The 25,131-nt window shown below is 43.5% G+C and overlaps 1 protein-coding gene across 1 annotated transcript; it reads left to right on the top strand.

The window, feature by feature from the left end:
* Positions 1-1,304: 1,304 nt before the first annotated feature.
* PPP2R2D (protein phosphatase 2 regulatory subunit Bdelta) lies at positions 1,305-25,131 on the top strand. The gene is made up of 10 exons (XM_065638865.1): positions 1,305-1,400; positions 1,695-1,778; positions 12,376-12,473; positions 13,960-14,125; positions 15,761-15,873; positions 18,765-18,942; positions 19,796-19,960; positions 21,400-21,569; positions 21,659-21,750; positions 23,110-25,131. The coding sequence occupies exons 1-10, from the start codon at positions 1,394-1,396 to the stop codon at positions 23,387-23,389; spliced, it is 1,353 nt and encodes a 450-aa protein (XP_065494937.1). The 5' UTR covers positions 1,305-1,393; the 3' UTR covers positions 23,390-25,131.

Here is a 25,131-nt window from a genome sequence, read left to right as displayed (position 1 = left end):
TTTTGAAGTCAAACACATTTCTGTATCTAAGGCACCAGGCAGAAGCTGCAAGCCCGGAGCAGAAAGCACCTGGGACAGAACGTCCCAGAGCTCAGGCTGCACCTGAGCCCTCCTGCAGGATCCCGAGGCACCTGCAGGGAAGCGTCTCATCAACAGGAGATGGAGGCTCTGCAGAGCACTTCAGTTAGCGTTAGTTATCGCTAACAAAACTCTTACTCCACAAGAGGATATACTTCTTCTGTCACACGCTGTCAAGATCACAACCAAGTCCCTGTCCAACAGCTTCACCTGTATTTCCTACAACCGCTGTGATTTAGGAAACATACCCAACATTTAAGACACAACAACATAGACCTGCTACCTCTCTAAGCACTTAGCACCTCCCTAGAAACGATAAGGGCTTTATAGTTCACGTTGTACCACCTTCCGAGGGACTTACAGGTCAAAAATACACCAAAACAGCAGTTTTTGGAAAAACACAGAATGAATTTTGATTTCTTTTGGGGTTTAGGGGCAAAAATTGTATCTTCACAGCTTTCAGTATCTACGCCAATTTAGGAAAAACAAACAAAACCAACAAACAAAACCTCACAATCAGCACAAGAGGCCAAAACTAACCAAAGCACCAGTAACATCCACAGCTTATGAGCCAGAAGAGCATCTTCGCGGCAGACGCGCTCCCCCAACACGGGGGCTGAACTGCTCCGAGGCGCCAGGTGCGCACGATTACCGGCCGCTTAGAGGCACCGGCCGTGTCCCCCGGCTCCGCGGCCGCCGGGGCTTCGAACGGCCGGGCAGGGCCGGGCAGGGCCGGGCAGGGCCGGGCCCGCGGGCTGCCGGTGCGAACGGGGCTGCCCGGGCCCAACGCGGCTGCCCGGGCCCAACGGGGCTCCGCAAACAAGCGAGAGCGTGCCCGTCTTTTCGGGAAACATCACAATTAAACACCCAGCGGTGCGGGAAGTAAAACTGAATCGGAAGGCACGCCAGTATCAACAGGTTATCTCGGCAGCCCCGGCCCGCCGCGCCCCTTCGCGTAAAGGTGCGAGTGTGACGGTGAGTTTGGAGCCCCCGCGGCCCGGGAGGCTCCTCCGCGGCGCGGATCTCCTGCTGCGGATCCCCGCCTCCCCTCCGAGCCCTCCCGCCGCCGCCGGGCGCGCTCTCCGGCGCGGGGCCGCCGCAGGCCGCGCAGCCGCCGCCCGGCCCGGCCCGGCTCCCCGCCCGCCCCGTCAGGAGAGCCGGGCCGATGACGTCACCGGATCAGGCCGACCGGCAATGGGCGCCATTTTGAAACCCCGAAACCTCCCGCGGCGGCAGCTCCGTGCGGCGGCGGCTGCGACCCGCTCCCGGCCGGCGCGTCCCCCCGCGGGCCCCCGCCCCACCGCTACCGGCCGACATGGCAGGTGAGGCCGCGCTCCGGCCGGCGGGCGGAAGGCGCCGCGGGAGCCGCGCCGGCAGGCCGGGCCTCACCGCGCGGAGCCGGGCGGCGGGAGGGCCTGCTGGAGCGGGGCTGCCCCGCGGGGCGCCGAGCCGCGCCGGGGGACCCGGGCGGGCCTGGGCCGGGCCGGGCGGCGGAGCGGGGCGCGCTGGGGAAGGGGCCGGGCCTGCGCGCGGGGGGCCGGGGGCTCGGCGCGGGCTCCGCGGGCCGGCCCTCCCCTCCCCTCCCCTCCCCTCAGCGCCCTCTCGTCCCTCCGCAGGGGTGTCAGGAGGCGGAGGCAGCAACGACTTCCAGTGGTGCTTCTCGCAGGTGAAGGGGGCTATCGACGAGGACGTGGCGGAAGGTAAGGGCAGGGCCGGGCCGCGCGGCCTCGGCCGGGCCGCAGCTGGAGCCGCCGCCTCCGGGTCCCGCTGCGCGGGCACCCCCGGCCCGTTCTGCGCCCTCCGCACCGTGTGCTGGGGGAGCCGGGGCCGGCGGAGCTGCAGCGTCTCCCGGGCGGGCACGGGGGTGTGTGGCCATGACTAAGCTGGGCTCCCAGCGCCGTGCGCTGCTCGCTGGGGAGAGCACAATAGACAAGGCACGGTGGCTGCCTTCTGTTCTTTAATTCCAGTCACTGGGGAGAAGAGGTAATGACAGTGACAAAACACAGGGGGGGGAAAAAAAACCACCACACAAATGGAGTCTGTCAGGCTTGTCAAGTTTCACTCTGACGCAAAGAGAGCAACAGAGAGAGTGTGCAGGTCTGTCATTTGTGCTTAATTTTAAAAGTAGAGTTTAAAGGCTTCCTGCAGCTGTGGAGAGATCTTATTCCTGCTTGTTAACGTTTGGAAGCTATAAATAGGGATGTTTAAGTAAGGAAAATGGGCACACCTTTCATTTCTCTGAAACTTTCGAAGCACAGCGTGTTTTGGAATGAGTAGGAATCTTTTAAGTAGAAAAAGGGTTTCTCTGTGGTGTGTGGAAACAATGTGAAGTTTTGATGAACTTTGGGAAAGTTTTTTTTTGTTTTCCTAAATTTTCCATGTTCAAACTGTTCAGGCTGGCATTACTGTTTAGAAAAGAGGATGTGAAGTATGTGTGTGAAACGTGATTCTGTGCTGTTTACTTGATCTTTACTGCATTAACTGAAATAGCTGTATTTACTGTATTAAGTGAAATAACTTGCAGTGCCAGTGTGTGGTCGTCTTGGGTTTTGGATTTTGTTCTACTAGATGCAGTAAATATTTTTTCTTACTGTCTGCTACAGGGGAATTATGCTGACGGTGTTTTCATTTTCACGCCACTTGTTTGGCATTCCATTTGAAATAATAGCTATGGGAAGAACAGACTTGAAAACTGCTGGAGCAACTAGTACTCAGACTCAGTTGTTGTTTTTCTTCCTTTTTTCCCCCTAAACATATTTTATAACTTGTAGTATTGTTCTGAAGTTCCTAGAATTCTTATGAAAATGTATTTAAGTAGCTTTTATCGCCAAATGGTCCTTTTTTTCTCAGGATCTATCATCTATGAGACTAAAAGTCCCCCATATTGCAAAAAATATACTTGTTTGAGCACCTTACTTTTCAGTCAGTTACTGAGCAACAGGAGTTTGTGTAGAGCTGGAAAGCTTCTTGGTTTTGAAACACCAATACGTCTCAAGCTCAGTGAATTGTTGAAGTGCAGAGCAGGACTGTTCACAGAGGAACTTCCATTTCTGATGAGGCAGAGCTCTGTGGTGAGAGGGGAGTGCTCTGTGCTTGGAGTAACTAGGAGGGATAAAGGGAAATATTGACAATGATGCTCAGTGCTTTTACCCTGGATTTTCCCAGATGTGCCTTATTAACGTGACCCCTTCTGGAGTGAGGGCTGCAGATTGTGCATGACGCTACTACATAGGAGGAATTTAATTTTCTTCGTAGGGCAATTAATATAAATAATCGTTCAGCACCTGGTTTTCCTACTGGAATACGAGAACTGCTCACAGTTTTTGAGACTTATTTTCTTTATTTTGGTTTGTGGGCTTTCCCCTCCTGCTAGTCTTTGCCTTGAAATTGGAATTAAATAAAGAAAACATACGATTTATTTGCTAATAACTGCCTGAATTTGACTCAGCAGTATGCAATAAGTGTGCAATTACATTGCTAGATTTTTAGCCCCTGTTATGTAACTATTTACTCGTTACCTTTTTTAAAAACATCTTTAATCAAACTGCACATCTAAACCTATTTGGGTGACTGTTGCCTTGAAATAGCCTTACTGCAAATATTACATAAAACCACTGTGAATTTCAGGTACATTTTTCTTTCTGTTTTGTGAAAAATAAGCTCTATAGAGGAAGTCTGAAAATGACAACATAAACTAGCTGTCCAATGTATTAAATGTGGACTTTTTCACTAAATGCTCTTATAAACAGTTCATTCAGTAGCGGAAATTTCAAAGCCTGATAGGCAACTTAACCAAAAAGTCAGTTCTTCCTGCAGTGCAATTCTAGAATACATTTTATATTCAACAGCTTCTCAACTATTCTCAACTATTAACGTGACTATGAGGAATTGCTGTAGTTAGATGTGCAACTGCTCCCTTCATTCCCAGGACTTTTTCTAACTGGGTCATTAATACAGAAAATCATTTTGACTTTCCTGTGTATCCCCTTTCTCCAGTGAGTAACCTTTGAAATCTGTACAATGCTATCTTTAAATAAGCAGAAGAGCAATGTTTGTATGACCCATCTGCATATTTCAAAAAGATCAGGAAAATATACCAATTAGTGAAATTTGTAGTTTTCTAAAGCAGAAAAGTTTAGTTGGGTTCAGGAGGAGGGTTGGAGGATAAAGCAGGTATTGAATGAAAGAGTTGATATTGAGGGTGGCAACAAGCTTAAATTTTAACAAAAAGTCATTTAAATTTGTGTCGTAATTTTGTTGTTAGTGTGAAACCATGTGATTACTACATTATACTGATTGCCTGTGAAACTTGTTATTCTTGGATTACCTTTTTTGGTAGAAAGCAGCTTTCTAAATACAGGCACTTTTTTATATAATGCTGCCTGAGACCTAATCAGTTTTGTGATTTCAGTGTTTAATTTGTTTTAATTGTTCAAAAAGTTCTGTTTGGGGGTTATTTTTGCAAGCAAAAGATGAACCAGTTTATTCCCTAATGTACAGATATGCCCAAATTCCCTTGGGCCAGATGTTCTGTATGGTTACTGCCCTGAATGAAATGGGTGATGCTTTTCTAGTGGAGCTTCGTCAGTCGTCAGCTCAACTCTTAACCTGGTTTAAATGCTGTACTTGAAACCTTTGTTGGAGCAGCTGAGTGTAAAGCAGAGTCTTGCCCATAAGTGCTGCCCGTGGTGCCCTTTCCTGATGGACGGGAGCTCCTTGGAAGCTCCGGCTCCTTCACTGGAGAAGGAACCTTCAGAAGGGCTTTCGTGTGAGCAGAACTTCTCTTCTTGAAAAAAGTTTGTTGTTGGCTTTCAGAAGACTTGCCTGGTTGTATTGGATTTTCTACTCGTGAAGAAATTTTGTATCTCTGTTTAAAGATCAGAGAAAAGTACTGGTTTTCAAATTCTCCAGCTAGTAATTGGTATTGACAGCACTGATAAACTAAAAGATATGTTGTTATCATCAGTTCAACAACTTATTTACCTCTCTTAAAGGTGGTTACAGTGCTAAGTCAGTCCCCCTCTGAAGTTTGTCAAAATGCACAACGTGAGTAGAAAACCATGATCTGGTAAAAACATATTGGACTATAATCCTGTAATTGTTCTCAAATCCGGATACAAGTGATTTAAAAACGCTCTTAGTGTTACATCGTGTTTACAAATCAGTGGTTTAAAAACGTTCTTATGTGTTCAGGAATTTAACTGGCCTTTTCTCACTGTTTTTAAAGCAAATTCTGGCATGATTTCAGCTGCTTAAAAAACCAGTCCAAACGGGGTTAAAATTGCATAGAAGAAATGATAGAGTTGGTTGCTATCTTTAAGGCCTTTTTTTTCTCTTTAAGAACTGGAAAATGTGGCACTAATGGCTCCGTTCTGAAGTCCTGTGTATTGTTTCCTCTCATGGTAGCTAACTGGTTATCTGAAGGTGTCCCTCAGCTTGGAGTGGGGCAGAACACGGGCTCTGGGGTGGTTTTCTGCCACGACAAGCAGTGTTTGGCCACAAGCAGGACTTGGCTGCTCTCTTGCCCTCCTGAACCATCCCACATGGTCCCTGATTCCTGTCCCACTGTGCTCTGACACCTCCACCACAGCTCTGCTCTCAAAGGACTCTTACTTGCAGGGACCAAAGATTTTGAAAGCCACCTTGATCCTACCCGTGCTGTGCGTGTTGTGCATGGTATTCTGCATAATACATATGGTGACATAATAGCAACTTCGGGAAATGTTTTGAGGTGTTTAAGTGTGGGCAGAAGTAATATTTTGCAAACAGTTTTGACCTGAGTGCATGTTATGTAGTGGTTTTCTGCTGGAGAAAGTGGTCTTAATGTTTCAGGTTAAACACTTTAATCTTGAGTCTTCATACAAGCCACAGACCAAGAATTTCTTTACTTTTTATTCCACAACACTTCATTCTGTAAAAATGTTGCTCTCATTGAGCAGTATTTAATAATAAGTGTTCTTTTGAATTCCAGTTCTGTCAGACAACAAAAAGTGTGTTATGCCACTGGAAAGTAAATTGCCCTGTCTTACTGTATATTAATGTATAAGTAACTCTGGAGACTATTAAGAAAAGGTGTTGTGTTTGAGAAATGCTGTATTAGTGAATTTTTTGAAGTTTCTCTCTCATGATCTTTAGAGTATGACCCCTCATAGCGAGAAAGCCCAGATTTACCTGTGCTTTAAAAAATGAAAAAGCTCCATTTGCTCTTCAGGCTTCATAAAAGTGGTCATGTCAAGCGATGTCTCCCTGGTTGTCTGTGGAGAAGAGAATCTGTCCTGCCAAATCATACTTACTTACTTATTTAAATCTGTGATCTTTACCATGGTGTCAATTTTTTTTTTTCTGGTATATGCACACGATGGGTTAATGGAACTCTGTGTGCAGACGGAGGAGTATGAATATAAGTACAAAAATGTTTAGCATTCTGAGGATTGTGAAAAATAGTATCTATTTCTTTTTGTAAAGGAAATCGGGGAAGTTATGACCTAGGCAGAGACCTTAAAGGCAGTGAGAAGTGGTTCATAAATGCCTTATTTCACTGTTGGAGTTCACCCATAGCTTTTGTACCTAGCATCTTTTTCCAGGTACAGATATATTAAAAAAGTTAGGACCACCTCGTCAAAAAACTACGGAGGTATAGGTTTATGGGCATTAAGGGGGAAAAAATTCTCAGTACCAGTAAAATATGGCAAGTGAAATATTAAAGAACAGATAAGAAAATCCTTTAAAAAAATAAGCAACCACTGTGCTACAATAGAAGACAAATTAGTAGGTGTAACTGGATGCTATTTTGATGAAAATGTGAAGCTGCAGGAATGCATAACACAGGAATGAATGACAAGCAGTTTGGGTAAGCAGTGAATGCGTTGCGGAGTTGTGAGGCGGGACTGCGCGCCGAGCCGTTCCGAGCTGTGTGCTGCAGGAGCTGGTCCCGGTCCCTCCATCTCCCGCTGATGTGTGAGTGGCACCAGCTGCTGCCGCTGGGCCGCTTGTTGAGTATTTTAACAGCCGGGGAAAAGCTTTAATAAAAAATGACAAAAACCCCTTTATTCAAATTTTTTTTAAAGTGTGAAAGCCATATCTGGACGAAAAAAAATATTTACCCATCATGTTAAGACTTTTAATAACTCATAATTTTAAAAAAGCATGACAATTAACTGCCTTGGAAAAATTAACAGAATATCACAAATTGATTAAATATGCTTCCAGTAGGAGGAAAGTTGTGGGAATTACTGTTGCAGAGGTTAAAAAAATAATGCTGAGGCAATAGATTTGCATACCGAATACTTTTGTGTCCTGAATATTATAAATAGCATCCATAAGTTCTTATTGCTCGTAAGAAGAGGCATGGTGAGCTTTGGCAAGCATGAAGGTGATGTTTATTTCTGTCTTACTGAACTGCAGCTTTGATACTCTCTTGCTGCTGCTTTACCCTTTCTTTGTACTAACACATCCAGACAACTACATGCACTTTAAACTCAGTGAAGACAAGATTGTTTTAATATTATTTGAAGGAATTACAGCATCAAATTACGATCTGGTTGTATTGAAAAGAAAATGCAAGTGTAAACCACTGAGGGAATTGCACTATTTGTGTGTTATGAGATGCAGCTCTCGGGTGGCTGGTGGATCAGCCGGAGGAGCATTCAGTGGGGTGTTTGCCCTTGGACGCCTCCTGGGGCTTCTCCTGCAGCCGCTGACAGCACACGGAGCAGGACGGCAGCTCTGCCACTTATTGTGGACTATGTTAAACTACACTGGGTACTTGAAGGCAATTCAAGCCATTTTGCAAGTTTTTTAAGTACTAAGGCATAAAAAATTGTTAGACCTGGTGAGTACTTAAAGTGTGCAGAGTGCTTAGCAGTGTAAGCTGGAAGAAATTTGGTCTAAGCAAAACTGTACCACCTTTGCTTTATTCTCCTGGCTCCTAATACATCTCACGTCTGTGTTAAGTTCAAACAAACCATCAAAGTGGAAATCTAAAAATTGACTATATGAAGTGGCATATTCTGAAAAATGTAGCTGGTTTTGAGTAACCTCAAAGCTATCAATAGCCACTTGACAATGCGCATAAAAGTTCAGCTCACCTTTCAGTACAATTCAGAGATAGAAATTAAGAAAGTATTTTAGGAAATACTTCAGGAGGGCTTAGACATGCCCATCTTAGTCCATCCTAATTGCACAGTAAAAAACAAACCTGTCACACTTGACAGCAACTGCTGCCCCCTCCCTGCCCCAGCAGCCCTTTAATGCCAGTAGACAGCACTGGGCTGTCTGGGGAGTGTTCTCTGGCAGTTATTGGAAATCAAGTTCTAAGGCCCTGTGTGTCAGTAACTTGTTACGCTCAAATATGGTATTGGTTTTTCAAACACTTTTTCTATTATTTACTGTTTAGCAGGTATTAGCCTCTGAATTTCTTCATTCTCTTTGATAATCTGTTCCCCTTAACAGGTCTCTGTATCTTTTTTTTCTGTCACTAATCTTACTTGCACCTCTTATATTTATTTGACTCCATTTGAGCCTTAGTTGCTCTGCACTGCTGGTTCTTGCTGTTCTCTGGGCCCTGCCTGCCCGTGTTTTCACCAGTCGGACCTCGGAAGGGTGTGTTGTCACTGCCTGTTCTGTTCGTTCTCGTGTCATGTCGTACAGTTCAGCACAACGTCAGAGGGAGATCACAGCTTCTGATTTCCAGGTTGATTTAGGAGTGTGTAACCTGCACTTAGCCCCATTCTCTGGGCTCTGCTTCGTTCACATCACCTGTAGCAGACCACACTATCTCCTGCAGCTTTCTGTAGTTGTAGAATAAAACTCTCGATAGAATAACAGTGTGTGGTGGAGGGCAAGGTGTGTCACCTTTCATCTTGATCGCAGGCACAGAAGTGTTCTTTCTATGTTTAGTTCCCCGGCAGTCGGTGCCAGCGGGCTGGCTGGGCTCCAGATCCGCTCATTTCCTCCCGAAGTGTGAGCTGGTTCTGGTCCTTGGAGCCCTCGAGAACAGAGCGTGGCCAAAGGTGCTGGGTAGTAAAAATATTTTTCAAAGGGAGGGATGGGATTCAGGTTTGCAAACATGCTTTTTTTTATTTTTTTGGTCAGTCTGCGTACTGAATGTGAAGTGTTATGTTGTCCATTACATATTTAGAAATTTTAAGTTAGAATCCCCTAGAAGCTGGAGCAGCCCCAGTTTTAGATCATGTTCAAAACCAGTGGCTGTTTGACTTCCTTGTTCATTCAGCGTCTCAGGAGTGGGCTTTTGACAAAAGTCTTTACATAGCTTAGAAGAATGAGGGAGAAGTCACTGCTTGTGTCAAGTTAGTTCTAAGCATGAGCTACAGCTGCAAATTGATTAATCTGCTGGTGATCAGTTTGTTTCTTTGTTCTTTAGTTTCCCCCTTTCCCGTGGTGCCTCTGGAAACTCCTGGGTTTGTGTGTCCTGGTGTGATTGTGTGATACTGGGCTGTGGGAATTTGTTTTTTATTCTCGTGCTATTGTCAGTCTTGGATTAGAATTTCATTAAGATGACATCTCCAGCTAGTTCACTAGCTTTCTCATCTTAGTACAAAATTTTTTGCTTATGTCATGATATTTGGTATTTGAAACTATTAAAACCTCTTAGCCAGGCATTTGTCGTGGCTTGTAATTTGTACATTCACACAGTTTAGGTATGTTTTGGGCACAAAGGAAAGATCTAATTGTCAAAATAATTAGCATGGATCAGTATTAAAGCTCAACAGCAGTATTAGCCAGATACAGAGTGTTGTTTGGGTTTTTTTATATTGAATCTCAGTTTTCATACATCTTGTTTTCCCCATGATTATTGGGCAGGAAGAACGAGTTGGCTTGAAGACACGTTCACAATTACCATATACATATGTTCTACAGATTGCTAGGAAAGGGCCTTGTCCAAGTGTTTCTTTCTTAAGAAAGAAAAAAGTTCCACATGAACAAAAAGCTTTACATGGACCAGCTCATCCACTTTGTATGTAGGAATTCTTTGCCTGAGAACCTACGTAGGGCATGAGACTTTAGATCGGAAAAATGTGGCAAGCTTCGGAAAAGTGAAAGTGTGTCAGTGTTACAGGTAGACAGACTTTTTTTTTTCTTATTTGTGATAGAAAGTGTATTTAAGAAATGGTTAAAATTAACTACAAGATAACCTGTACATTCTTTTTACTTACTTGGAGTAAAAAGTGTGAACAGGATCTATGATTCACAAGGAAATTAGTAAACTAGAAACTGGTGTCCTTACAGCCATCTAAACCCTTTGTCCATCAGCTCTTGAGCACCATTTATTTGTAGTATGGGAAGGACAGGTATTCATTTTGATAATCTGGTTTTAGTGTATCAATAATCTGAGTTTTCCAGAACCTTTCAAAGAGAGGAACAGAGATCCATTCACGTGCGAGTTGACAGATCTTTTGTTGTTGTTTAAACTTGAGTATTTTGCTTATTTCACCACTGAGGTTGGGTGAAATGTTGCTGCTGTGCTCCCTGCCTAGGTGGAGTTTTAATAGAGTGGATCTTTGTGGTAAGTGGAAATAAGTAGCTTTTCTAGTTATATGTTTTGACTGAGCACACATTGCACCACTCTGTATGGTCTAAGTCTTATTTGTATATGTGTGTGTATAAAAATATATATCAAATATTTTTAAGGTCGTGTGTGTATATCTGTATATATATCTCTTAAAATTCTGTCAGTGTGCTCCTAGAAGCTCATAATTCTAAAGCAATTTTCGAAGTAAGAGATCATTAGGACCAGTGAAACCTTTATCCCATATGCAGTTTTCTGTATGTGTGTCCTTATTGCTGGAAATTCACATAGGTGGTTTGGAGAGGGGAAAGATTGTTTGGGGGGTTTTGTTTTCAGTACTTTCTCCATAGTCCGTTAAGGAGGTGAATGGCCCTGTGCCAGGAACTGCCCACTGAATGTGGAATGGGAGTAAGGAGAATAGGTGAAATGACTTTTGTTCTGCCAGTGTGTGTAGTGAAAAGCCAGAAGAGTTTTCTTCTGAATTACCTGGGAGGGGTCAATAACGAAGCGTCAGGTTTGCAAGAAGCTCAGTGGCTGGTGACTGGAGAAGCTGGGAGGTGGCGGCAGGTGAGGGTCACTGGGCTGGGGGGCAGGGGAGGAACCAGCAACAGGGTTCATTTTAAAGGCAGGTAACTGAGGAAAGATGGGTGTTTGGAGTACACGCAGCGAGGGGCTGGGCTTTGTTCTTAAATTCTGGGTCTGTCGGAGATTTGGGATTAGCCACCATCCTGTTCTTTACTGAAATGGAATATTTTCATAACCTTTTAAAGAAAGGTGAATGTAAAAATAGACATGTCCAGAAGCAGGTCAGTAGTGTGATTTTTGAAGATGGGGATAAATCTGTCGAAAGGCTTTTATTTTTCTTTTAATAAAACAAAGGAAATCATGATCTTTATACACTAGGAAAAAACCACTTAAAGGGCATCCGTTAATAAAAGATGAAATATGAATTATATATTGGGAAAACTGATGAGACTTGCTAATCACCTTCCTCATAAGAGTGGTGGATTATTGAAGGGAATTTAAAAGACAGCATGTCAGAATCAATACAGGAAAGTAGTTTTCATCTAGTCTCCAGTTGAAAAACTCTGAAACTAATTTATATTGTAGACTTCAAATTGCACAATTCTTATGCCTGCATAATAGAATGAAATACTTGCATGGCCAGCAAGCACCAGTATGGATAAATGTCTGCTTACAGTTTCATGCCGAGCAGTTTGTTGGTTTGGTTACCATATGCCTAAAACCTGTGACAGACGTTTATAGCCCCTTATCTCTCTGCCCCTTGGTTAGAGATTGTTTAATGGCAATTAATTCTTTATTGCCACCTGTGAGGCTGAATTGTGGCCCGTGGTGGTTGTGTGGCAGGTTCGGTCCCAAGGGCAGTCCCGAGCGGCCCCACGCGCGGCAGCTGCTCCGATCCTGCTGGCTCTGCCCTGGGCAGCGCTGCACCGGAGCTCGGTACGTGCACGGCATTGGCTGTCAGCAGGTAGAGCGCACACTTTGGATTATAAAACCGTGTGTCTCTCTTCTAGCATTGAAGGTACTCAAAAGCTTAAAAAAAAGAGAAATGAGGAAGTGGTTTAGATTGTAAATAAAATTTTGTTAGTCTTTGAAACATTACTTAATTTCTGGATACTAATGATGTAAATCAAGAAGTTGTGCTGTTGAATTAATACAAGTTGTAATTTTGTTTTGTGTTCAAGTCTTGAAACATCTTGATTTGCTTTACACGTGACAGTGCTGTTTTATTTCTGTTCTGTTTACAGCTGATATTATTTCAACAGTTGAATTTAATTACTCTGGTGATCTTCTTGCAACAGGAGACAAAGGTGGCAGAGTGGTTATATTTCAAAGGGAACAAGAGGTCAGTGACTTGAAAAACAAAAGTGCTGTTACTACACTGTTCTTGTGTTGCACAGTCTCACTTCATCTTTTCATCCCATGAGGTTTAAATGGTCGGATAGTTTTCTCAGAAAACCCTAAGTTTGCCAAGTTTCTAAATATCTGCCTTGTGCTGAACTTGATGTGTTTGTTTGGTGGTTCCCCTCCCACCTTAAAAAAAAAAAAGAGTCACAAAAAGACAATGAATTCTTTATATATGTACCTGGTATGCTCAGTATCACTTTGCAGACTTTCTCCTAAACTTTACACTTGGTCAAGTTGATCGAAGACAAATTGTAATGTTTCTGAAGATAATGTCAGAAAAGTTAATAAAAAAGGATGCATGTTAAACTTCAAGGACAACAGGATAAGATGGTTCAAAACTTGAAGGACTAATCTTCTGATGTGTTTTGGATCCTGTGAATCAAAACCAGCGGGAACAGCTACTTCTCTAGAAACACTTGAGCATGTTCAGTTCAGAAGGCGCTTTGCAATGGTATTCAGCTGTGTGATAATGCTGTAATGTATTCAGATACATCACTGAGCTTTTTATGTCCAGAGAAGTAGCAGGTATTGGAAAAGTACTCTGTATACTGAAAAATAATGGTCATGTCTGGGAGGAATGTGGAAGTGTGTTCTTTCCAAAGTCAATGTTCACATGGCAGCTCTCCTGCTCCCCCGCCACTGAGGAGTGTGCTTGTCCTTCCCTTGGAAGAGCCTTCTACTGGGTCACAGACCTTGATCATGGAATTTAAATTCAGCTTGTTTGTGCATGAACTATGCTGATCTTTAGGTGCAGTGGTTTTTTCAGCAGAATCCCAGTTCTTTCATGCTATGGTTCAAACGATGCTCACTTAATGAGCAGCCATCCAATATTTTGCATTTTGTCCTCACTGTGATAGTATTTGTAAAACATTTTACCAAAGGTGACTTATCGGTTTTACCATAAGGATTTTGAGAAGTAGTGAAATGAAAATCCTATTGCTGAAAAAGCAGCTGAAATGTTATCCTACTACACCTAGCCAGCCCAGAGCTCATTTATCATTTAGTCTGCTGCATAGACTGAACCAAGGTCAGAAGTGGCCGCCTGCTCGGGATCGCTGACTTCTCCAGGCTTGTTTAGAGGGGAACTGTTCTGGGTTGGCACTCAGCTGTTAGTGCTCAGTTGCTCTGTAAGTCAAACCCAGCTGTCACGTCATTTCCTCAGTGTTAAAAAAAAAAATCCAACTGTTCACACAGCAATATTAATGGGCTTCTTGGAGTACATGCAAACTGGGGAAAGAGTTGGGCATAAGGGGCATTTATCTTGTCATGTAAAACTGCAGAATTTCTGGAGTGGAGGAAAAAATCAAAAATAGATACATAATACTTTTACTTTCTAATTGATAATTTTTAGTCATTAGTTTATATGTACAATTCCTAATGAACCAAGTAGTATCATCTTCAAGAAATATTCTGTTTCCTTGCAGAATAAAAGCCGTCCTCATTCTAGGGGAGAATATAATGTTTACAGTACCTTTCAGAGTCACGAACCTGAGTTTGACTACTTGAAAAGTCTAGAAATTGAGGAAAAAATTAATAAAATTAGGTGGTTACCACAACAGAACGCTGCTCATTTCCTGCTGTCTACAAATGGTAAGGACACTTTTTTTTGCACAAAGAACTTTTGATGTCATTTAATCTCATCTCTGATCCACTGTGGGGTTTTTTTCTGGAGTGTTTGGGGGTTGTTTTAATGTCTTCTAATTATATGCAAAATATGGTTTGATTGTAATACTCTGTAAATGCCTGATTTATGAATGTAAAAACAACGAAGCAGCAACAGAATAGGCATAGAGAGCTCCATTCTGTGGATATCCTGACTGTGCTTTCCATGCCCCCTTACTCTGCTTTCTAGTTTGTGGATAAATGGATTCCCAGTGTGCTGAACTGTAGCAGAACTTTGAATTTGACTTAATCATCCTAATTTTCAAACAGATTTTTTTTTTTGTGATCCTGGATGAATTTTTAATAAAAGCATTTGAAGTAGAAACACTGTGGTTACAATGCTCTTTTTGCTTTTCCAATACCAAAACATTGTGTGCTTTGAAAAGCAACTTTTTAAAAGACAAGAGTTACTCTAGGAGGAGTATATTTTTACTATTTTTACTGTGTACCTTAGAACACATAAAAAGTGTAAAAATTACAACTTGGAAATAGCAAGTTTTCATGCACTTAAAAATTTCTTCCGCTCTTTTGGTAGTGGTTATTGGGTATTCGGTCTGTTTTGCTTTGCTGCATCATGGAACAAGCTGTAAATGTAAATGCAGAGCTGTGCATGGAAAAACCTGCACTTATTGTCAGAGGAATGTGCTTGTTCTTAACAGTTGGGATCATTTTTTTGCCTTGTACTTCAATGTCTCGATGTAAGGGCTGATCGCCTCCCTGCTATATGGAATTGTAAAAGCAGGAGTGACTTCTGCCTACTGGACTTTGAAATTCAAATAATCTTACTTTGATCTGAGTCTCACTGAACTTAAAGCAGTCTTTAAACTGTGTGATCTGAAAAGCTTTAAAGAACGCAGCGGTTTGGGAGGTTTGTTCCCGTTAGCTCAGGATCTCCCTCCGGTCACACTTTCCTGCCCTGCAAACCGAGGCAGCACCAGCTCGGCATGGCCCCTGAACTAACGGCCACGTTGGCCCTGCTGCCTTGGGCTGTCTCCTGGCACACACCTGGGACAGGCTTGCCTTTCCTTAGGTAGGTAGTGTAAGGAATTCCTGCCTTTGTTGGGTTTTTCCCTAGCATTTGTCTGTTAAAAATAATTTAGATGGTCAGACAGTGCTGGTTGGTGAATTCCGGTAAGTGGTGTGTGAAATTTCCCTTGTGACAGGTCGTTCTGGTGAGTGGTAGCACCTTGTTCAGGCAGAAGCTTGTGTTTTATTGAAACTGAACCTGACACAGAAGTTAAGATGGAATCTGTCTGTCTTCTCCATTTCCTGATGTTTTCATGGATTTCCCATCCACACCCTCCAGTTGCCTGTGTCTGGTGTATTTTTTGTTTGGTTTTCCTGTATCAGTTCTGCTAAACAATAAGCTGGAAGGCAGAGCCCTTCTGGTGTGTGTAGAGAGGGCTGTGCTCAGTGTGATGCTCTTGTATAAAGGGCTCCCTCAGGGTCCTTTCTGTGGAAACCCAGATAGAGAAATAATATCCACTCTGCTGAATCCATTATTTGGTGATTGTATTTTGAATTCAATTCATTCTCAAGCATGTGAATTTTTGTTGGTTTTAGATAAAACTATTAAATTATGGAAAATAAGTGAAAGGGATAAAAGAGCCGAAGGTTATAATTTAAAAGATGAAGATGGAAGACTTAGGGATCCTTTCAGAATCACAGCACTGCGGGTATGTTTCTGCTCTTTGTCTTCAAATATCTTTTTGCATGTTCCTCTCTGCCTTTGTACTACTGATGTTGTCAACTGACGTGCAGATTAAAAATGTTTCGGTCAGGGTCACTGAAAACTTTTATAGAAGATGGAGGCACTTTATTATACATATATAACTATTAAATAAGGTTCCTCTGGAAAACCTGAGGCAAACTTTCATTATTATAATATTATATTATTAGCTTCCCAATAGTTTGTTTGTTTTTATTGGAACATCCTAGCGCAGGGGTGTCAAACTCCATTTCGCCAGGGGCTACATCAGCCTCACGGTTGCTTTCAAAGGGCCGAATGTGATTTTAGGACTGTTTAAATGTAGGAATAGTTACATTTATATAGTCCTAAAGTTACATTTGGCCCTTTGAAGGCAACCACACAAGGCTGATGTGGCCCCTGGTGAAAAGGAGTTTGACACTCCTGTCTTAGCATATATTAAATCGATTTGAAATTTAAACTGTTTTTTAAAATAAAGTATTTTGTTAGAGACAGCTCTCTTCCACCTCAGTATATTGAAAATGGTACTTCTGAGTATCTGTGGGGCTGCACTGCTCTCTGCTCAGTTCTTAGAAAGCATGGGCTCACCCGGCCATGTTCCTAAAATAGCCCAAGTCTCAGAGCGCCCTGCAGAAGGGTGCAGGCAGCACACTGCTTGGGGCAGTCTCAGAGCACCCTGCAGAAGGGTGCAGGCAGCACGCTGCTTGGGGCAGTCTCAGAGCGCCCTGCAGAAGGGTGCAGGCAGCACGCTGCTTGGGGCAGTCTCAGAGCGCCCTGCAGAAGGGTGCAGGCAGCACACTGCTTGGAGCAGTCTCAGAGCGCCCTGCAGAAGGGTGCAGGCAGCACGCTGCTTGGGGCAGTCTCAGAGCGCCCTGCAGAAGGGTGCAGGCAGCACGCTGCTTGGGGCAGTCTCAGAGCGCCCTGCAGAAGGGTGCAGGCAGCACACTGCTTGGAGCAGTCTCAGAGCGCCCTGCAGAAGGGTGCAGGCAGCACGCTGCTTGGGGCAGTCTCAGAGCGCCCTGCAGAAGGGTGCAGGCAGCACGCTGCTTGGGGCAGTCTCAGAGCGCCCTGCAGAAGGGTGCAGGCAGCACACTGATTCAGGCAGCCCATAACACAGTGACTGTTCTGGGGAGGCCTGTGGGTCTGTGCTGCTCACTGCAGGAGCAGCAGGAACCTTCACGTCTCCCCGAGTGCTGCCCTGTGGCACTGCCAGCTACAGTGTTCTGGTGGCTTCACGCACGTGCCCCTGGGAATTTAGGAGGAATTCAGATTTGATGTGTTGATATTTTTTTCTTTCCCCTCAATAATGCTCATGTTGAACTTTTTTGGTGTTTTTATCTAAGAACAAGATTCACCAATTGGAACAGGGTGCTGGGTGTTCCATGGTTAGGTAGAAGGTGTTTTTATTAGAGGCAAATTCTGGGCATTTGGAAAATGTATACTTGAACAGTCTTGATGTTTTTCTACTTGCATAGTGATGGAGTGGTAGCATTAGTGCTCCACACTTGGCATCGTTTTAAGCAGGAGCTAAAGAAATGTAATTCTGTGGGGTTGGGGTTCTTCTTGGGGTTTTCTATGTTGTTGTTACGATAAATAGGAATTGAACTGAGGTTCTCGCTGCTTTCAAAGCCATATGGGAACATGGAGAGTCCCAAATATGACCTAAGGGTTTTACATGCCGCTGGCTGTACCACCAGAGGAGCACGTTAGCACCTTCTTCAAACACCGAAATACATTTGCGAGTCATCAAGCTGAATGGGGGGAAGCAATAAAAAGCAAGAGCCTCTGTTAAAATGTAGTGTTCTAAATGTACTGGTTTTGTGGGCAAGGAAGGCTATGTTGGGCTGCAGACCTTGCGGAGAGGGTGGAGGGAACCAAGTCTGAGCAACGACCGGCAGAGGGGAAAACACCTTGCCTACAGTTACATCCATGTGTTAAAATGATCAGATTTTGGAGATCCAGACCAGATGTATGTTGGGCTTTGTGTATTTTGTTACAGAAGTATATTCCCCAGTTGTTTATAAAGAAGTAGACACAGAGGAGAAGCAGTGCTTCAGAGCTGCATTCTGTGCATAGAGACCATGGCATTTAGAAATACCATTCCTTATAATTCAGATTAATGCATGTTTGATTTCACAACCAGGCCAGGAACACTCATAGTGAGATAGGAGAATTGCCTAATAAAACGTAATGGATTAACTGTAATGATTACAGCTTGCTATAAACAGAGTGTGAGATATAAGCGTTGTGAAAGCAATTCCAGAGCTCTGGGGTGAGGTTGTTCCTTGTTCACAAGGCAGGTTACCTTGGGCACTGCCGTAGCTCTTTTCTGGGTGGCTGGTGGGAGTCGGTGTCCTGGTGGCCTGCCAGGTGGCCCTGGGCCACCTCAGCCTGCCATATGCTGGTCACCGAGACGAACTGGGGGGCTCAGGCCGCTGGACCCCCCCAGCCACGTCACCCTCTCGGTCAGCTGGCTGTGGCACCCAGCCCTTCCTCCAGTGTCCTCAACAAATCGGGCACTCGCTTTGCAAACCGCTGTTACCCCTCTGAGATATGGGGGGCTTGCTTCAAATGCCCATAAGCTTCAGCTGTCATTCCAAACACACCCCCTTTTCCTGGTGGAGGAGGCACAAAGGTGCTGGATATGACAGGTGCCTAACACAGAAGCGGGTGTCTGAGGTTCCGTGTTGGTAGCACACAAAGTTAGCATTCGTAGCTTATTTGATTACTTTTCTTGCTCAGTAGATTTCAAAAATTGTCACTAAATCAAAGCAGAAATCTGTGGTGTGCAACTAATTAATATCTCCTGAATTAGAAGCCAGTTTTATGCCAAAATTGACTGTTCTTTTCATGTTTCAGGTGCCAATATTGAAACCCATGGACCTAATGGTAGAAGCAAGTCCCAGAAGGATATTTGCAAATGCACATACTTATCACATAAACTCCATTTCAGTAAATAGTGATCATGAAACATATCTTTCTGCAGATGACCTAAGAATTAACCTATGGCATTTAGAAATCACAGACAGAAGTTTTAGTATCCTTTTTTTGTTCTCTGTGAACACTGGGGCACATAGACGTTGTGGAGGTTTAAGAGAATCACTTAAATTTTACTAATTAGAGCAGGTTTTTGAATCTAGCTATTAAAACACAGTATTTCAGAATCTGGAGGTTTAGCACAGTGAAAGCAGGCCTGAGGATGCTCTCGTTCATCCTGGAGTGCAGGCATTCCTTCAATGGAAAACTGCCACTAGAAATAGCGTAGTTTGATTGCTAAAAAGAAATTCAGGCATTTTGGGAGTGTCCTTTATTTGTGGAGTTCAGTTGACTTAAATAGGGGTTGAAAGGTTTGAAGAGTAGATCATTTGTTACTGTAGGTACTTCTTTCCAGAATTTAAGGTCTCTTAACTAAGTGACACTTCTCTTAAAACAAATTTCAGGGTTTTTTTCAATGTCAAAAGATATCATTGACTGCAGAAATAATTTTCAAATCTTTTTGCAACCGTGTGTATCCAAAACTAATAGTATGTCCTATATTGACAAATCTGCAGTACAATAAAAGCTGCAGAGAAACTGCATATTAAATAGGGTCATTACAAAGTTTTCTAAAGCTGTAGATAAATAACTGAAGTGTATTCAGTGTTCAACAGGAAGTGTTAAGAAGGAGGCTTGAGGGGAGTCTGAAATTATCTCCTGCATCTGTTAAAGCTGATTTGTACAATCTAGAATTTTTGTTTTAATCTGCTCAGGTCACTTTGTGTAGATTGTACATGGCAGAAATTAAGATCTTGCCCTGCTTTTCTCTGTGGTACTTGTAACATTTTGTAATAGTTGTCCGCTGGAAGCGATTTGAATGTGTGATGTTCATGCCTTTACAAAACCCTTCCCAGATATTGTAGATATCAAGCCTGCGAACATGGAGGAGCTGACAGAAGTGATCACGGCGGCCGAGTTCCACCCGCACCACTGCAACGTGTTTGTGTACAGCAGCAGCAAGGGCACCATCCGGCTGTGCGACATGCGCTCCTCGGCGCTCTGCGACCGCCACTCCAAATGTGAGTCGGGGCTGCGCTGCCGGGTTCTTCTGTGTGTTTGTACAAATAGAGCCTGTAGGTGTCTGCTCATAAAAAAACGTACTGAGCTCTGCTTGTCGGGAAAGGGCACACAGGTAAGGGGTGGTAGTTTTGTAGAATGGAACGTTTTAATTGTCTTGTTCTAGGCCATCAACAAGCAGAAGTGTAGCATGAGCCAATTGATGATCTGACTCTGCTCCTGTTTACCCATTTATGCATCATAAACTGACGGGAACAAGTGCTTTTGGCACCAGTGGGACCTGTCTGCTGTCCACACTCAGTCTTGGTGCTTCTCAAAGGTATCTGCTTATCAAATGCCAGTTCAGGGCAGTTTATTCACCTTCATGCATTAGAAACTGGGCTGATGCTGCCAGAATCCATTTATTTTGTGAGCATTTGCAGCTCTTAGGATAGAATTAATTCTTAATATGCACTGTGTTAGAGGTGAGCTTCCAGGGGTGAGAGGTGAATGCTCTTTAGTTTGCTGAGCCCCATCAATCCTGTAGGGCAGGGAGCGGTGGTGCTGAGCTCCCCAGGATCCCTGCCCATAGCTGCCCTGCCTCACTCCTTTCTGTTCGCTGCTGGAACAGGGCTGGTTTGTTAACGTGGCAGGTCCTGTGGGGCCAGCTGCTGTACTGATACCTGCAGGTAAGCTTTCTGTAGTGCAGAGAGGGTTTTCTTGGTGGTGGAAGGAAATTCTCATGCAATAGGAAATGTAGAATGCAAGGCCACTTCAGCTGTTGGATGTGGTATTGCATTAAATTACTTAGAAGCACTTTATTTTTTAACTGCTTGTCACTGAATAATGTCCTGTTAAAAGGGGTCTATTCAAAAATGAAATAAATAGTTCTGGGTAGATTCCATCATGAAACACTGACTTCAGAGATTGACTCTTCAATTTAAATAATGCATTTATTTGTCTGCTTTCTCAAACCACACACAGTGCATTTCAAATGTAGATACTAATATTCCAGTAGGCTGTGTTGTACAACTTTTGTTCAGATGTAAAGAAAAGGATGTTGTGGAGTAGTCTCAATGCACGGGTCATGCATTAAGATATGGTGTTTGGGATGCTGCTGGTTGCATCTGCTCTTGTTCGACAAGATTTGTAGATCAGTTGGAATGTTTACTGGACCCATGTGCTGGTTTTGAAGGTATTTTCTCTGATTCATCCCTAAGACCTGTGAACTGTAGTTTGCCGATGCTGTGCTCCAGTTGAAAATGTTGGAGACGGGCATCTAGCAATCTGATGACTAAGAGTATAACATTGTTTAAAAAGATTATTTTTTAAAAGTACTTAACAGCAACTTTCTTTAAAAATAAACCAGTATATTGGTTTAAAATTTTCCAAGTACCAAAAAATGTTCAAAGCTGTAAAACTCGGTGTTGGTTTCATTTGTAATTGTATCTTCTGTCTACAGTTTTTGAAGAACCTGAAGATCCTAGCAGCAGGTCATTTTTTTCAGAAATAATATCATCAATATCTGATGTCAAATTCAGTCACAGCGGTCGATACATGATGACAAGAGACTACCTTTCTGTGAAAGTCTGGGATCTCAATATGGAGAACAGGCCTGTAGAGACATACCAAGTATGGTGGTCAAGTTTTCTTAAATATCCCTTCCTCTCCCTTTTCTTCTTTTTCTTTATATCTAATACCAATTTAAATGTTCCAAAAAGGTTCACGAGTATCTTCGAAGCAAACTTTGTTCTCTTTACGAAAATGACTGCATCTTCGACAAGTTTGAATGCTGCTGGAATGGTTCCGATAGGTAAGTTGGGGAGTTCATTTTGGCTCCCTTGGTTTGTGTTTTCCCTCAGCTTTAGGGATTTGGGTTCCAGTCTCAAAAGCTATAAGCAGTACTGAACTACTTCAGAAATTTGTTTCACTTAAAGTGAAAAAATCCCTACAGTGCTATTGCGGTGAGAGTTGAGATTGCAGGTATTGCTGCGTGCTGCTGCCATACTCTTTGCTGAAGTAAACAATACCAAAGAAAATGCGTTACTCTGAATGCCAGGTTGCAAGTTGGCTTGGAGGTGTTGAGAGGAGAACTCGTACTGTATCAGTCAGATTACAAAAGAAAAAAACGTTAGCAATATTTACAATACCTAACAGAGTGCATTTTAAAAGTGGTGTATGTCTCTTACCACGCTAAAATGCAAAGAAACTGCCCCTTATTTCTATGTTTTTCCCAAGTAACTCCGGTCAGTCTTTTTTGAAGTGGGAAAAGAGGTCAAAGCAAGGTCATCTCATTTGAACATATTTATAGGAAGAGAAGTTGTCATGGCAGTTGTGCTGCTCACCTCCCTTTGACAAGGGAAACATATTTCAGTGGGTGCATTCCCAAGCACGACTGAGTGGTGTATGGTGAAGGAAGAGCATCTCGTTCTCCTTGAGTCATTCACTTGTTAATGCCTGAGGACAATGTGTCTTGGTAAATACGATGGCAAAGTGAGGCAGCTGCGATTTTAACCATCTGTGGGACTTCTGCCACCTGGGAAACGGCTTTTCCGCTTCCAAGCAGTGGAGATAAGTGTTCAATACAAAAAATCATGAACAACTTGCCCTCAATCTCAAATATATTTTTTGTGAGCTACAAACAAGCTGTTTGTTGGAAGTTATATATATATATGAAAGCATTTTCAGGTGGAGGTTTTCTGCCTTGTTCAAAAGTGAATTTGATACTGTACAGAAACTGACTCATTCCTGCAGGGCTGCATCAGACGTTCACCCAAGGGGTTTCTTTTGCTGATTCAAGAGAATTCTTTGTAATTAATGCATTGCCGTGCTCCTGGCCAAGGTGTGCACAGCACCAGGGAGGGCACTTTCATTGGTGACACTGCCGAAATGGTTTACAATGGCTTTGCTTCCAGCCGGCCTGTCCTTGCCGCGGGATAATGGGATGGAGGAGCAATGGGAAAACAAAGGCACTTCGCTCGCAGTGAGATGAGCAAAGCCTGAGGCTGCTTCTGAGTGCTGGGGGAGCGGGGAAGAGCCAGGACAGAAATTCCAAACTGGATCTGAACAGTGGGAGAGGAGCGGAGGAGAGTGCTGGGTCAGAGAGGGATGATGGGGGATGATACCATTTCTGGAAACCTGGTAAGATTTGCCTCTTTCCGCTTTCCAACAGCGCTATCATGACCGGATCGTACAACAATTTCTTTAGAATGTTCGACCGAAACACGCGGCGGGATATCACTCTAGAAGCGTCCAGGGAGAGCAGCAAACCTCGTGCCATCCTAAAGCCGCGCAAAGTGTGTACGGGGGGGAAGAGGAAGAAGGATGAAATAAGCGTTGACAGTCTGGACTTCAACAAGAAGATTCTCCATACAGCATGGCATCCCATGGAGAACATCATTGCCGTAGCTGCCACCAATAACTTGTATATATTCCAGGACAAAATTAACTAAAGGTGACCGGCTTGAGGACAGAGTCATCGTCTTGCATAGTTAAGCTGAGTTGTTTATCTGTAAAAGAGAAGGCCTGTTGTCCCAGCAGTGAGGATCGTTGGCGCCCTCGCTCCCTTGGCTGCCGCCGGGCCTGGCGCTGGCTCTGCCGGAGTGGCAGCGTCTGTGCCGCGCTCGGACACCCCTCGCAGGGCAGAGCCCGTGGACAGCGCTCAGTGAGGCCAATGCTCCAAACACCTGTATTTATTGAAGTCTGAGCCTTCCTTTCCAGTTTATAGACCAAAAAATTAACATCCGAGAAGAAAAATTGTCATAAAAATGTAATTTCTATCTCTCGCGCTCTTTCTCTGCTGTAGTATTTGGGCCTTTCAAACATATATTGTGCTTAATGCCTGTAAACATTCCTCCTCTGGCCTGTATCTAGGCTTAGGTGTTTTTACCTTTGAGCACTTAGGTAGGTCTTGAGTTGGGTTCGTAGACAGGTTTCCATGGATATTTACTCACCAACTGTATCTATAACCACACCTTCTGGTGTAAACCACTTAATAAAATAACAAACTATAAAAAGTGTTTTTAAATCTGAAGGTATGTATTCAGTCTTTTTATTTTTTTATTGCATGTACTGAAATTGTGCAAAATAATTGATGGGCAGATTTGACAATGTTTGCCCCAAAACATTGATTTTTTTTTTTTTTTTTTGACAGACTAAAACTTTTTTGTGTAGTATTTCAAATTCTAAATTTAGAGTTTCAATTAAATTGGCATTTAGTTTGAGTTGCACTGGTTTTGTTGTAAAATGCTGTCTGTGTCCCTGGTAGGAGATGGAACAGGTTAGTGCAGAGCCATCCAGAGCCTTAACAGCAAGTGACCGCCTTGCACTGAAGGGAAAGCAAAACAGTTCACGTGTTTTCTTTGAAGAGAAAAATCCAGTTTATCTGATGCCTCTCAATGTTAGATAGAGACATACCTTATGTGCATTACGTTTTTTAACCTTTTTGGTATTTGTCATGAAGATATAGTTTATTTTAAATATTCAGCATAATATATTGTATTTCACGTTGCAGTTCAAGCCAGCAAAACACCTCTCGGTTACGCTGGGCAGCAGCGCAGCTGAACGCGTTTTATCGTTTCCGACTTTAACAGCGAGATGTCGGGAACGCCAAGGCCGCGAGCTGGTGTTAACTGCCTTTGGTCGAACTCCGGTAGCGCTCACTTTTTTTTTTTTTTTTAAGCCTTGGGTACTTTTTTTTCCTTTTCCCTGAAAGAGGCCTAAAATCCACGAACCTTCTTGTCGCCCTGGCCCGGCCTGGGTGCCAAACTCTTGTGAGGCTGTTGCAGCACGTTTCAGCGTTACCGAGTAGCTGGGCGTTCCCTCTTGTAATGTGCCTGCAAATTAGGAATTCTTGTGAAAAACGCGATCCCTTGAGCTTCCTGGAGGAAATAGAGCCGTGTGGTTTACACTGCGTTGTCCACAAATGAAGGTGTTGCGCTGGCCGCGGCGTGCTGCTCCCAGCCTGCTGCTGCGGCACCTGACGGGTTCTGCAAACAGCCGGGCTTGGGAACTCTCATACTGTACATTGGTTGTGACACTATTTGAAAATCTTGAACTGTGGAACTCCCGGGTCACTAAAGCGTTAGATTTGACCTCGTTCCTAAAATACGTACTAGAGCTAATACAGTGGGATTGTACATACTTGTTCAATTATTTTGACCAAAAAGTTTAATAAATTTTAAATGTTTACCTG

This window comes from Caloenas nicobarica, chromosome 7, assembly GCF_036013445.1.
Source record: "Caloenas nicobarica isolate bCalNic1 chromosome 7, bCalNic1.hap1, whole genome shotgun sequence".
Classification (NCBI taxonomy): Eukaryota; Metazoa; Chordata; class Aves; order Columbiformes; family Columbidae; genus Caloenas; species Caloenas nicobarica.
This window is presented reverse-complemented; position numbering and strand designations above follow the sequence as displayed.

Bases quoted from the DNA above. Each gene is read 5' to 3' on its own strand.
- PPP2R2D (XM_065638865.1), top strand. The intron at 18,943-19,795 runs GTATCCTTTTTT...AACCCTTCCCAG, and splicing joins AATCACAGACAGAAGTTTTA to ATATTGTAGATATCAAGCCT. The intron at 21,751-23,109 runs GTAAGTTGGGGA...GCTTTCCAACAG, and splicing joins TGCTGGAATGGTTCCGATAG to CGCTATCATGACCGGATCGT.